The 13,444-nt window shown below is 49.4% G+C and overlaps 1 protein-coding gene, 1 long non-coding RNA gene and 1 pseudogene across 18 annotated transcripts in view; 1 reads left to right on the forward strand and 2 right to left on the reverse strand.

Annotated features, from left to right (window-relative positions):
* LOC116087349 overlaps positions 1–13,444 on the reverse strand; it is a 34,821-nt gene that overhangs the window by 15,872 nt on the left and 5,505 nt on the right. The window contains exons 4-5 of one of the 4 annotated variants that reach the window (XR_004117388.1): positions 12,814–12,954; positions 5,718–5,911 (exon numbers count right to left, since the gene is read on the reverse strand). This is a non-coding gene — a long non-coding RNA (uncharacterized LOC116087349). Of the gene's footprint in view, positions 1–3,543; positions 3,639–3,949; positions 4,389–5,717; positions 5,912–12,813; positions 12,955–13,444 lie in introns of those variants that run through there. The other 3 variants (XR_004117386.1, XR_004117387.1, XR_004117385.1) reach the window with 3 other exon arrangements.
* LOC116087348 lies at positions 986–2,377 on the reverse strand (annotated as a pseudogene). Its single transcript, XR_004117384.1, has one exon. The product of XR_004117384.1 is annotated as a polyhomeotic-like protein 2 pseudogene (transcript).
* LOC116087347 (cilia- and flagella-associated protein 53) overlaps positions 4,412–13,444 on the forward strand; it is an 89,858-nt gene continuing 80,825 nt past the window's right edge. For 4 of the 13 annotated variants that reach the window (XR_004117382.1, XR_004117381.1, XM_031366027.1 and 1 more), the window contains exons 1-15: positions 4,412–4,683; positions 5,736–5,871; positions 9,209–9,323; positions 9,414–9,652; positions 9,730–9,812; positions 10,018–10,058; positions 10,396–10,542; positions 10,644–10,772; positions 10,958–11,032; positions 11,143–11,253; positions 11,337–11,405; positions 11,908–12,075; positions 12,398–12,685; positions 12,774–12,911; positions 13,237–13,365. Coding sequence is in view for 10 of the 13 variants with exons in the window: in XM_031366027.1 (XP_031221887.1) it covers positions 5,762–5,871; positions 9,209–9,323; positions 9,414–9,652; positions 9,730–9,812; positions 10,018–10,058; positions 10,396–10,542; positions 10,644–10,772; positions 10,958–11,032; positions 11,143–11,253; positions 11,337–11,405; positions 11,908–12,075; positions 12,398–12,685; positions 12,774–12,911; positions 13,237–13,365 (1,842 nt within the window). In the remaining 3 variants the exon portion in view is untranslated. The remainder of the gene's footprint in view (positions 4,684–5,735; positions 5,872–9,208; positions 9,324–9,413; positions 9,653–9,729; positions 9,813–10,017; positions 10,059–10,395; positions 10,543–10,643; positions 10,773–10,957; positions 11,033–11,142; positions 11,254–11,336; positions 11,406–11,907; positions 12,076–12,397; positions 12,686–12,773; positions 12,912–13,236; positions 13,366–13,444) is intronic. The other 9 variants (XM_031366028.1, XM_031366034.1, XM_031366030.1 and 6 more) reach the window with 8 other exon arrangements.

The raw sequence follows: 13,444 nt of genomic DNA on the forward strand, positions 1-13,444 counted from the left end.
TGCCTTGCCCCTCCTGGCCGCTCCTGCCTTGCCCCTCCTGGCCCCTCCTGCCTTGCCCCTCCTGGCCCTTCCTGCCTTGCCCCTCCTTAGGTAGCTGGTACTGCTATACAGGTTTTACAAGCAAGTATGGGAGTAGAAAGCCAAAGGCCGCCTCTGCAGTGCTCCCAGCCAGCCTTCAGTCACACACTCCCTCCCACGGGTGTGTGTGTAAGGGTGGGCAGGCAGGTAACTACAGGAAGCCCAGGCTTTGGGCCACATGGTCTAACTCCCTCCCACGGGTGTGTGCGTAAGGGTAACCACAGGAAGCCCAGGCTTTGGGCCACATGGTCTAACTCCCTCCCACGGGTGTGTGTGTAAGGGTGGGCAGGCAGGTAACTACAGGAGGCACAGCCTTTGGGCCACATGGTCAAGCCCTGCAGCTTCCTGATGTTGGCCAACCAGCCAGACATACTGCAAGTCTGTTGTGAGGCGACCTCCCTAGAAACCTCCTGCTATCTGGAGGGGACCTCTAATCTCCAACTCTTGGGGTCTGCCCTTTCTATTCCTCAGCCTCAGGCTGAGTGGAGTCCAGGACAAAGCACTAAGTGGCTGTTTGCTACAAAAAACCTGGAGATGCCAGAGGGCAGCTCATGGCCTGTCAGCCAGTCCAGGCTCCCAGTCACAGTCATACACACAGCATTAAGGCGTCTGTGCCAGCAGGCATGGCCAAACTGGGCCCAGCTTCTCTCTCTACACCTGCAGAAGGTATAGGGGTAGAACCCCTAGGTGCTGTGGGAACAGGCTGAAGTGGGAGAAGCTGGCAAGGGAAGCTAAGCCTTGGGAGGGGGTTGGGGGGAGAAGACAAGGGCTTTCGAGACCTCTGCCCAGGCCTGCTGGCTGCCCTTGGGAGTAACCCAACTCAGATTGGGGAGCCCTGACCATAAACTCCCTGGAAAATGGGGGACAGAGAAAGGAGAAGAGGGGGTGCTAGAACATTGGGACTTTGGAGGAAGCCAGTGCTATCAGAATTTACAAGGGCAAAGCCCCATCTTCTGTGCCACCTACCTCTACCCCTTCCACAGAAATGGCCTGAGAGCCACTGAAGAGGTACTCAGACCTCCTCCCAGCTGCACCCCCTAGGGAGAGCCCCTTCCCTCCAAACTGTCCCTTTTGTGGCCCCCTCAGGAATGTCTGTGAGGCTCTGTTCCAACAGGAGGCGGTGCCCGCCTGGGGCTAGAACCCTGGCTGCCTGGCGCAGTGGGCAAGCAGCAGAGACTCTAGGAGTCCTTGAGCATGCTGATGCGTGTGTAGATCTTCAGGGCAGGCCCCAGCTTGATATTCATGGCGCTCATTAGATGGTCCTCCTTGAGCAGCAGCAAGGCTTGCCCATCAATCTCCTGGGCACGGAACTCCTCTGCGATCTCTTGGCAGCCTGGCAGAGAGCGGATGAACTCAGAGACATCTTCTACATTCCATTTTGTGGGCTCACTTGGTAGGAAGTGGTGTCCCATGCCCACAAGGTCCCTCATGTACATGTCAGGGAGCTCCAGATCCCTCTGTCCCTGTCGCCGTCGGGAGGTGGACGAGCCGGCTGAGATGGGTGACAAGGGTTCCTCATAGCCTGAGTTATCTGAGCACCGGCTGGAGTCTTCCTGGCTATGCGCTAACTGCAAGGCAGCAGCAACTGAAAGGGGTACAGTGCCTGAGGGATGCTTCTTAGTGTCCTTGGTAAGGGTGGGCAGACTGGCCTTGCTGGCCTGTCGGTGGTTGTGGTCCCTGCCTTCTGCGGCTTGCTCCGGTCTGAGTGGAAAAAGTCCCACTCGTTTGGTGCATCCCACATGATACCTCTTTCGCACAAGCCATGGAACAGAAGCGCTTGGAACGCTTGAACTTGTAGGCAAAGTCCACCCGTCCACAGAGCTCACATTTGAGTTTGAGGGGAGTACCCTCCTCTTTGGATTCTTGTAGGTAGGGCTCCTCCATCTCTGAGTCGGTAGTGGTGTTATGATCCTGCTGTGGAAGCTTCTCAGGCAAGAACCCCTGTGCGTACTTCTTGAGATTCCCCACCAGCTGGGACGAGGGTTCCACCATTCTGGGGGGCAGTGCCAGCGATGCTGGAAGCAGAGTTTCCGTTCCCTGAGGTCATGCCAGGGCTACTGAGGTTGGTCAGTGCAGGAACAATGCCCTGCCCTGTCCCGGCCAGGCCTGACTGGGCGGGGCCTACGCAGCCCCTGGCCCAGCGCCTAAGCGGGAGTCTGGGGGCCCGGGGCCCGGGCGGGCCAGCGTCCTCCGCGCCGGGAGCCTCCAAGCCGGGGCCCAGGATCAGACCGCAGGGCCCCGTGGCCTGGACAAAGGGCACAAGGCGCGGGGCCAGGAGGGCAGCAGGTGACGGCTGGGCTGCGGCAAGAGCTCCAACATTTTCTTAATGTTTAACTTCAAAGACTTTTTGCTATTTTGAAATTTTTAAAATATACTTACTAATAAAGATTTTTTTTTTCTTTTAAATATTTCTTTATTATTATAGGTAAGTACACTGTAGCTGTCTTCAGACACTACAGAAGAGGGCGCCAGATCCCATTACAGATGATTGTGAGTCACCATGTGGTTGCCTGGATTTGAACTAAGGACCTTTGGAAGAGCAGTCCGTGCTCTTAACCACTGAACCATCTCACCAGCTCCAATAATTTCTCTCTCCCCAAAAAAACCTCTTTCTCCTCCTTTTCTAAGTCCTACTAATTTCACCCTGCCTTATAAACTTCTTATCTAGATTTCCTCAACAATAAATCCAAAAGATTTCTAACTAGACTTTTGAACGGTATCTATTACAGGATTACCTTACCTATGAAGGCAGGCGACTCCCAATTATACCTTGATGGTGAAGTTTAAGTTCTTTTCCCCAAGGATTTTGATGCCCCCATTTAGCAGGTAGTTGAATGATAACATTACCCTCCTTTCTGGGCCCCTGATGGTTTATCAATAGTAAAACAAACTTTGGGGTGTTTGTGTAAGCCCCTTGAGGCATGTCAGTGGCCAGACCGTGCCCCTGAGGACCTCCAATGACCAAGCTCTGCCCACAGAACACTCTGAAATCTAGAGTGGCCAGACCGTTCCTCCAGATACATGTGGCAAAGCTCTGCCCTATAGAAGAGTAAACCCAGGCTCAGGACCTGAAAAACCACCAATCCCCGAGCTTGAAATCTCCGCCCTGGAAAGTCCTCACCCCCAACCGTATATAAACCCTGTCTTCTGCTGCTTCTCACCCAGGCAAAGGCAGCTACCCTCTTGGATTCTTCCCCTCCCACTAAGTCTCTTTTGTTATGTTTGTTGTGCAGTGTGACTTTGTTGTAGTCCCTGACTCCTGAATGCCAGGATACCTTCTCCTGTGACACTTGCACTACGGAAAGCTCCTCCTCCCACACACCACTCCACCCTCTCTGCCCAGAGCAGAGCTATAACACGTCCTTTGGGGAAGCCCTTCCCCTCAGAGCCCTAACACTGATACTTAGTATCTTCAGTTGATGCCTTTTCCGGTTCCCCTTCTAGTGCATCCCACAATGCTCTCACCCATACTGTAGGTCAGAGGACATGAGGATCTGCTTTCTTGCTCCAGCTGGGACTCTGTGGGCCTGTACCTTTGGCCTCATTACATGTATTACTCACTGCAAAGAAATTGGAATTAGCATCAGGAGACGGCAGTTTCTGTGTACTGGTTCGTGTTATTCCCCAGGTGTACATATACAATGGAGCTGAAGGTAGGGAACACCTTTTGACTGATAGAGATGTCAGTAGAAACAAGAGGGTGGTCTCAGCTATTCTCATTATTCTTCTTACAGGAACAGGAATAACTGGATTTGATTGAGTGGTCGTTCCCAATAGTCTCAAACTCTCCAACTCTAACACCATAACACAGCAGAGCTAAGGGTGAAATGAAGCACGCTAAATGGAGTCAGCTTAAAGCAAAATAAATTACCTTGGTCAGTTCACCATTCTCTCCTACTGGGCCTTTGAGGAAAGGGCAAGCTCTCACTTGGCGCCCTCATTCTTTTTTATTTGCTTGCACACCACGCCTCCTCCTTGGTTCCCAAGTAAGGAACCTGGCCCGGGTGCCGTGATCCTAGTCCACAACGAAGTCGGTACCAATCCTGAAGAAGGTAGTCACAGGAACAAAAGAGGAGTGTCTCCCGGCAAAGGAGGTGGACAGGCATAACCTCGCGTTCGCGCTCCTGCTATGTGTGGAGACAGAAATGAGGAGTGGGCCGAGCCAGGCAGGCCATTCACGCCCCCTTGTGTCCGGAGCAGCTTTGGAGACGAGCCGCAGGGAAGGTAGCCTTGACTGGGCACAGAGCAGCGCAGGCGCACAGGCAACAGAGACCCGGCGGCCGCGGGGGCTGTCAGTGCGCAGGCGCTGAAAGTTCCCGACAAGCCGCGCGCCCCTGCGAAGCCCCAGTACGCAGGCGCGGAGCCTCCCCATTGAGGGCACGTGTGACAAGGCTGCTGGTCCTAGTCGGAGCCCCAAAGGCAAGCATTAGGTTTCCGGTTCCGGGAGTAACCAACCGCCGCAGAGGCGACAACTACTGTTTTGGAAGAGGCAGCGGTGGAGGAGGAAGAAGAGGAAGAGTGGAACGGGCGGGTGGCGCCAGCGGGATCCTTCCCGTGGGTCCACGGGCCTAGAGCGGAGGAAGCCGCGGGCCTGGTGTCAAGCTGGTGAGACAGCCGTGGGAGTGGCGAGAGCTCAGGAGGAGGATCGGGGGAGCTCCGAACGCTAGCGGGGAGGCGGCAAGGGCCCTCACGTCAGGAGAAGGAATGGCTTCCTCCGACTAGTGAGAGGACAGAATAGTGAAGGAGCTGGACCGAAAGACAGAAGAAGAAGGGATGTGGCTCAGGGCATTGACAGCAGTGTGTAGATCCCGGGAGTAGGATGGCGAGGAGCAGGAGAGAGGGAACGTGCGGAGAGTCACTGGGTCTTCGTGCTAACAGGATAGAAATGGGGTCCCAAAGCTTATAATGCAAAGATAGGGCTTCGAGGCAGGAGAAATAGCAGGGTTAGAGTAATGAGGGACTGGAGACTGGGACTGGGAAAAAACAAATAGAATGCCCGATGATTGGGAGGGATGGCCTTGTCCTGAGACACAAACTGAGAAATTGGGAGGCAGGTAGGTCACTGTGGAGGAAAAAGGAAGTTTCACAAGATGGTAAGAGAAATGGAGAGTGGTACATACAGTTAATAAGAGAGCTAACATTCCTGTAGGGGCGAGCCATAGAGACGTTTGTGACTGAAGAAGAGTTGTGGGTCAGAATAATGAGAGGAAAAAAAAATAAGCTTTTGGGGATAGCTCTTGAACTTAAGGGGGACACGTGGGAGGCTTCCAACCTGAGGCATGGAAAGAATGTGGGTAATGTTTGATCCCAGTGTATGGAGGAGTTGGGGCCTCTGACATGTAAATGGAGCGAGAACACTGGAAGAAGTTGGAAACTCAGTTCAAGGGAAGTTTAAGTGGGTGCGTAGAACACTGAAGTAGGGTCCTGAGGACAAGAGAATTAGGGACCTATTACCCAGAATAGGAAGAACGAGTCTTCTCAGACTGAGGAGGGGTAATATGCATGTTTGGAGGAGGACAGAGAGAGAGGGATGGGGCTGTTAAGTGAGACCGTGAGTACTGGTGTAAATGTCAAAGGAAACACATTCCAGCTTTTGTGGCCTGGAAATACTTTGCCATTTTTTTTTCCCCATACTCTACCTTCTTTAAATCTTGCAGGCTTCTGCTCTGTCCCTGAAGCATCTATGGCTGAGGCCTGGCAGGACTGCCCAGCCCTGGGCCCTGGCTGGAAACGCAGAGTGGCCTTTCGAAAGTCAGGGGCCTCTTGTGGACGCTCAGACATCTATTATCAGAGGTAACGGGTGGGCTGTGGACGGGGTTCAGTGGAGTTGGACCTGTTAGTAATTAAAGGGGTGTGTATAAATCTTGGATGGAGTTAAAATTGTGCACATAGTCAGCCTTTATTACAAGTTTTGTGTTTTCTTAATCATGTATTCCTAATAAAGTGGATTTGATCAAAGTCAATATTTACAGTGCATTTGTGATTATTCACAGACACCCATGGAATGGCTAAGAATTTGAATTGTCTAGTGCATGTATTCAGAATCAAAGTTAAACAAGAATTCTCTCTCTCTCCCTCTCTCTCTCTCTCTCTTTCTCTCTCTCTCTGGCTCTGTAAACTGGTCATCCTTTACACTGTCTATTCAGGACCATATTTTGTTTGGCAAATTTGTTGTTTAAAATGACTCCCAAACGTTTTCTAGTGTTCTGAGTGCAAGAAGACTGCCTTTTCAGTCAGCTGAGGAGGAAGGTCAGTTGGGTGTTTTCTCTGCCTCTCTGAGCTAGCAGGCTCTCAAGTCTTCAGTGGTAAAACCGAATGATTGAGATTTTGTTTTTAAAAAAAGATTAACATCTATAGTCCTTGATGAAGCTTCAGAGAAGTTGGTAAGGTAGCTAAATTTGTGAAACCGTGAGCCAATGGCCAGTAAACATAGTGACGATCGCTGTTATAAGGAAAGCTCAAGATGTGTCAGCCATCATTAGGGCAGTGTAAACCATCTCAGCTGGTGCTAGCTGGCTTGTGTGGTTCAGAAGATGATGTGGTATGAAAACATTGTACTTATGGTACATGTTCTGTACAGCAGGTGTCTTCAGTAAAGCAACAAAACATTAGCAGTTGAATTTAGATAAAACATCCTCTAAAGCCAGTGGCTCTTACTCATTAGCAGGTATGGAGTCATTTGTACCAAACAATGTTACGGTGTTGTTAAGGAGAGACACATGAAACAGGACTATTGATAAGTTGCTAGAAAATGTGACAGGCTTGCTGGAACCTACCTGTGTCTCCTGTAGGTACAGTGGTTCTTGTTTCAAAAATTCAGGGCTTGTAGCAACTTCATAATACATAATTAACATATATAATGAACATTGACTGTAAATATATCAACATTGAAGTTTATAAGCATGGTATTATTGATGGAGCTATTAAAATTTTATATTCTTCCTGTTTATTTAAGTTGCCATTTCCCTAGAAGAATATAATAAAATTTCATATAGTTTTCATTATGTTTATAACTTTTTTCACATATGAGGTTATATAAGAATTTCAAAACTTCTAAGTAATTGTATATGTACATATATACATATACATCAGATTAGTAAATTGTTACGTTTGTGGATGCTTTTAGGAAATGTGATACTTCTGGGCCAGCAGTAATAATAAAGTTTCTCACAATGGGATCAGAATCTATAATACTGTGCTTTTGACATCTCTCTGAATCCCAGTTCCCATAGGCTGCTATGAAGGGACTGGGTAGCATGTGTGCTTCACTAGGTATAGCAAAGGCCCTGTCTGTCTGTCTGAGCTAGCATAACCAAGTATCAGTTCAGGAAGTCTCCTGCCCTTTTCTCCTGGAAGGGGACTTTTTCTAAAAAGAAAGAAAGAAAAAAGAAGAAAAGAAAAAGACCTGGAGTATCATCTCTCAGCATTAACTATACTTATACCTTGTTTTACATGTAGTTTCATTTTAATGTTTTAAAAACATTTCTGTTACAAATTTATATGCAGTACAACATGATTAAGTACTAAGAGTATTAGTAATGTGCATAGAGCCTTGAGTTTGTCAGCACTACATAAACTAAGCATGGTAGTATACTCCTGAAATTCTAGCACTTGGAGGGGTGGGGTTTGTGGGAGACAGGTAGAGACAGGAGGATTAAAAGTTCTAGGTCATGTTTCATGTTTCCATGTTTCTTTTTTTTTTTTTTCTCTTTTGGTTTTTCGAGACAGGGTTTCTCTGTATCTCCTGGCTGTCCTGGAACTCACTCTGTAGACCAGGCTGGCCTTGAACTCAGAAATCCGCCTGCCTCTGCCTCTTAAGTGCTGGGATTAAAGGCTGTGCGCCATCGTTGCCTGGCACCTAGGTCATGTTTCTTTACATAGAGAGTTTCAAAGCCTCTGGGTTAAAATAAGACCTCCATCCTAAAGCAAAATAAAATACATATTTACATGTTACTTAATATGGGTATATTTTGTGTTCATTTTTACTCATATAACTTTTAATACTAGTGTTACATGTTGTAAGTATATTTATGAGTTTTTGCTTTTAGTATTTAATTATTTCTGAGACAGGATCTCTGCAGAGCCCCAGAGTTCACTCTGTAGACCAGGCTGTCCTTGAACTCAGAGAAACCCATCCCCTTTCCTCTGACTCCCAAGTACTGGGACTTAAGGCATGCTCCAGCAAGCCTGGCCTATTTATGTGTCTATATATAGTTACTAACAGTAATACAATCTGAGAAATATACAGTGACTGCAGTTACACAAATCCAGGTGTTATCATACACTACTTACCATACTGTACATCTAAGCTAAATATTCATATGCTCATACATTGCTTACTGGTACTGATACATTTTGAGAAACATCTTATTTAATGGGTTATCATGTGAAAATCATAGATTATAAAACTAGGACATGGGTGATATCATTAGACAACATAATCTCATGGGACCATCACATATATGTAGTTGGCTATTGGTGGAAGCATCATTGAGTTCCACATTACTGTATGTATCAACTATGGCAGACTGCTCTTATGCTGAACAAAAGCCAGGAGATTAAGTCAAGCATAGGAGAGAATTATGAAATCAAGAGAAGCAGTAAACATTTAATTATATTTGGTTACTACTAGTCTAACGTATTACAGTTTCATGGCACAGTGTTGTTTTTCATAAGTAGAGCTCTAATGATAAATTTATACTAAGTTCATAAACTAGTGATTCTAATCATTAATCAAATATGCATTGTATATCATTGTGCTGTAGGCTTTGCACTAAATTTGTTCACAGTAACACTATTACAGATGCCTAAATAATGTTTTTTGTTATAATATAGAATTGTTATAGTATTGCCAGATAATAGAATCTTCCTTCACTGTATTATGATTTTTTGGGATTACCATAGATTATATAATGTTACAGAGCAAAATGAGGTTCACAGTTATGTATTAGCATCTGTTTGCATGCTGGCACCTACGTTCACACTTTGTATCCCTGTTAAATCTATTGGGATGACTTGGGTCGGGCACACACTCCAGATTGCTCCCTGCACCTCACCAGATCTGTGAGGATATGTGAGTGGCATGTCATTGGCACCATCTTGGTGCCAAGTCATTCTGGTTCATTCTCAGCCCTACAGGAGAAAAGATCCGAAGCAAAGTTGAGCTGACTCGATACCTGGGCCCTGCATGCGACCTTACCCTGTTTGACTTCAGACAAGGCATCTTATGCCATCCCATTCCCAAGGTACTTGACAATGTTGGTCCCCTCGCTAGGGCAGTTGCCCTCCCATGACACCCAGGCATTAATCTACATACTTCTCATCTTCATCTTCAGACCCATCCCTTGGCTATTCCCAGCAAGAAGAAAAAGAAATCTTCTAAACCAACCAAGACTAAGAAACAACAAGTAGGGCCACAGAGAAGTGAGGTCAGGAGAGAGACTCCACAGGGCAAAAATAGGACCACTACTGCCACAACTTTAGCTTCATTAGCTGTGTCTGCGTCGACCTCTGCTTTTGCGTCTGCATCTGCGTCTGCGTCTGCGTCTGCGTCTGCATCTGCACCTGCACCTGGGTAAGTGTTGGCTTAAAGTAAGCCAGGTGGGTATGGCTTGGGATTGTAGGCACTTACTCCTGCCCTTTTCACTTTAGGAGCTGTGAGAATTGTGGAATCCAGTTGTCATGGGATAGTATCAAAAGGCAGAGACTCAGGACATTGTGCAAAGACTGCCGAGGTAAAGGGAATTAGACAGACCATACTGTAGACCCAGTGCCGGGCTAAGCCTGAGCTTATGTATTAGACACTTTTGCATATCTGGAACCAGCCTGTGAGCCCTACTCTGCTGCCATTGTAAAACGGTAAAAGTCAGGGTTAATGTAGTAGTTGAAGCCACATGTCTGAAGTTTGGTTTCCATTTCTCTCTCCTCTTCTTCCACCAGCACAGAGAACTGCCTTCAACCGAGAACAGAGAATGTTTAAGGTAAAAACAGTGTGTCCCAGTGTAGTCTACAGGGGAGCAGGGCATGATAGGACTGATAAAGGGGTTAGGATTGATGCCTTGGTTGTATTTTTAGATAGGGACCTGGCTGTTGGTTTGTTTGTAGATCCAGTAATGGGAATTAATGTGCTGCCATTAGACACAAGGATAGATTCAACAGAGCCCTTGTAGGAGACATCTTAGCGGCCTTGATGTAGTCAGTAGTTTATCAGCTATGACAAGGAGGCTAATGGGAGACTTGCATAGTAGGTATGCAAGCATTTGGAGAGCATCCGTCCCAGAGCCAAGGCTTTTAACCTTGCCCATCTGTCTCTGACAGCGAATTGGCTGTGGGAACTGCACAGCTTGCTTGCTGAAGAAAGACTGCGGGGTCTGCTCCACCTGTTGCCTGCAGCTGCCCAGTGATGTGGCCCTGGGGCTTCTCTGCAAGTGTGAGCAAAGACGCTGCCTACGGATTGTGGAGAGGGTGAGTCCAATCACAAGGGATGAGCCCAGGCTCACCTCAGTCTCTGGCCTCCTGGCCTTCATAGCCCTGACTCCAGATGTCACACCTCGGCCTCCCCACAGAGCCGAGGGTGTGGCGTGTGTCGGGGTTGTCAGACCCAAGAGGACTGTGGCCATTGCCACATCTGCCTTCGCTCTCCCCGCCCTGGTCTCAAGCGCCAGTGGAGGTGTTTGCAACGGCGCTGTTTTTGGGTGAGTCAGGCTAGAATGGACTGGCGATGCTGGAGCCAAGACTGGATCACAGCTCATTCTGCTATTAAATTTGCCACCACCACTGCTGTTGCTTCCTCCCAATCTGGCTTTTCCTGCCTCATGTCTTATTTTCTTCTATCCCATGCTCACCTCCTTGCTTCTGCCTACCTGCTTTTCTATGCCAGCACGTTGCTCATCGCTTCCAAGGCCACCCTCAAGGATGTCAGCAGTGCCCTCCCCACGTTGCGGTATCCCCCACTGTGAGTGCCTGACTGCACACTGCCTGACCACTCAATGCATGCTTTCTGCACTCCCTGAGTCCAGTGTTTACCTGCTGCCACCAAGCCTTAACTGTCCTTTTGGCTTCTAGGGCAAACGTGATTCTAGTAAGAGAGGCTCCAAAGTAGCTCCTCGGCGTCACTCCCAAGCCCCGCCACTTCCTCCACATCCTGCATCCCAGCACCCAGAGCCCACAGAGCTGGTAATGCCCTGGTGGGCAGGGGGAAGGCACAACCCTAAACTTACTCAGAACCTGCCCTGACCCCAGCATATTTGCCTCTGCAGCACATCAGCGCCGTAGCACCCACCTCACCTGCTGAGTTCATCTATTACTGTGTAGACGAGGACGAGCTAGTGAGTGGCCCCACCCTCCCTGGATAAGCCTAGACTCCGAGCGGCTGCTTCTCTAACCCCAAGGAAGCAGATGCTGTACTGGAACTAGGAGGGGGTAATAGTGAGTACCAGGGTGGGAGAAGCAATGATCGGGGAAGTGCTTCCTGTCAGAGGAACCAGCATCGATGGCTGGTGCAGCACAAGCAGGCTGAATAGTGATCCTCACAAGGTTGTAAAGAGTAAGCACAGCTGGCATAGGAATGAGAACTCATGGAACAGCAGCAGAGTCCTGACAGAAGTGAGGCCGGGAGATACTGTCTGGATAGCAGACGCTGCAGGGCACTGCACAGTGGTGGGCAGCCTCAGTCCTAATGGTCTTGGAGGCCGGCTGGCACAGTGGTTGTAGCATTTTGAAGTCGCAGATGCTGAGGAGAGTTAGACTGAGCCTGGAGTGTAGCTAGCTCCTCCATGAGGGTGTTGAGGATGGCCCTTAGTGACGGCACCACCGTTCCCTCCACCCCAGCAGCCCTACACGAACCAGCGGCAGAACCGCAAGTGTGGGGCCTGTGCAGCCTGCCTACGGCGGATGGACTGTGGCCACTGCGACTTCTGCTGTGACAAGCCCAAATTCGGGGGCAGCAACCACAAGCGCCAGAAGTGTCGTTGGCGCCAGTGCCTGCAGTTTGCCATGGTGGGTGGGGCAGGAGGGCTCAGGTGCATGGGCTAGGCTGGCCCTGGCCCACCCCCCAGTGCTTGGGAGTGCTGGGCAGGCCTGATAGATGGGTGGGTGGTCTAGTAACTCGTTGAGGATTAGCAGACATTGTGCTGGGGTAAATGAGTCCAGCTGGTACTGCCATTGCTTACAGGAGATTGAGTAGCTCAGTGGTGAGAACTCAGGAAAGCAGCAGACTGTCTGGGCTCTGATCGGAAGTTAGGAGCACTGAGTAGGGCAAGGTGGGCGTGGGTGGTCAGATGGCACCAGCTGACCACAGCACCCGATCTTCTTCTCACAGAAGCGCCTGCTGCCCAGTACTGGGTCAGGGTCTGCGGAGGGAGCAGGATTGCCTCCACATCATAATCGAAAGAGGCCTGCTTCTGCTGGACAACTCCGACTGAACTCTCCCTTAAAGGCTGTGGTCACAACTCCCCCAGGCCCTGTCCAAGGTTCAAGAAAGAGGCAGTTGGGTACAGGCTCTGTACAGCCCCAACCTGACACAGACCTTGTGGTTTTACAAGAGGATACCAGCAGTCTCATGCAGGTGCCTGGCACTGCTGCATCTTCCACAGAAGTCCCAGTGCACGTAAGGCTCTCATTCTGCTCTTCCCAGCTCTACCCAGCCCTGTGCTGTGGAGCTGAGACCAAGTCTGCTGCCATCCTCCCTTATGCAGGAGGCCCAGTGCTCTGCCTCCAGTTGGGTTGTGACCTTACCCCAGGTGAAGCAAGAGAAGGCGGATGCCCCAGAGGAGTGGACAGCAGTCACCACCTTCCTGACTTCTTCCACGTTGCAGTCTGGCTTCGCTGGCAAGGTTCGGGCAGTAATGGGTGTGCTGTTGGTGCCACACAGGTGGTCTGTAAACAAGAGGATAGTGAGCCATGATAGTGGCACTGTGATAGGGTGATAGGTGTGCTGTTTACAACCATTCTGTTGAGTTAGCCAGCGTATCTAGCAGATGCCCTATTCTCCATAGGCAACTAATTTTGCCTAACTTACAGGTGACTAGAAATGGTTGAGGAATGGGAAAGGCTCACAGGCATGGAGGTGGCATTTCTTATGGTCTGCATAATGGGCTAGCTGATAAAAAGCTTGCCTCAGACCAGCCCTGTCCTAATTGCTGCCCTTCCTCATTCTAGGCGGCAGACCCAGACCTTCCACCTGTGAAACAAGAGCCCCCTGGCCCTGAGGAGAATGGAGAAGAGAACAAAGATTATGTCTCTGAATCAGCTCCAGCAGAGGAGATAGGAGGAGCTGGCACACCAGTGGTCAGTGCCAGGGAGGTGCCAGCCCTATCCTGACCGTGCCTTATCTCTTCCCACTATACTGATCCATGATGTCACTTCT

This window comes from Mastomys coucha, unplaced genomic scaffold, assembly GCF_008632895.1.
Source record: "Mastomys coucha isolate ucsf_1 unplaced genomic scaffold, UCSF_Mcou_1 pScaffold13, whole genome shotgun sequence".
Classification (NCBI taxonomy): Eukaryota; Metazoa; Chordata; class Mammalia; order Rodentia; family Muridae; genus Mastomys; species Mastomys coucha.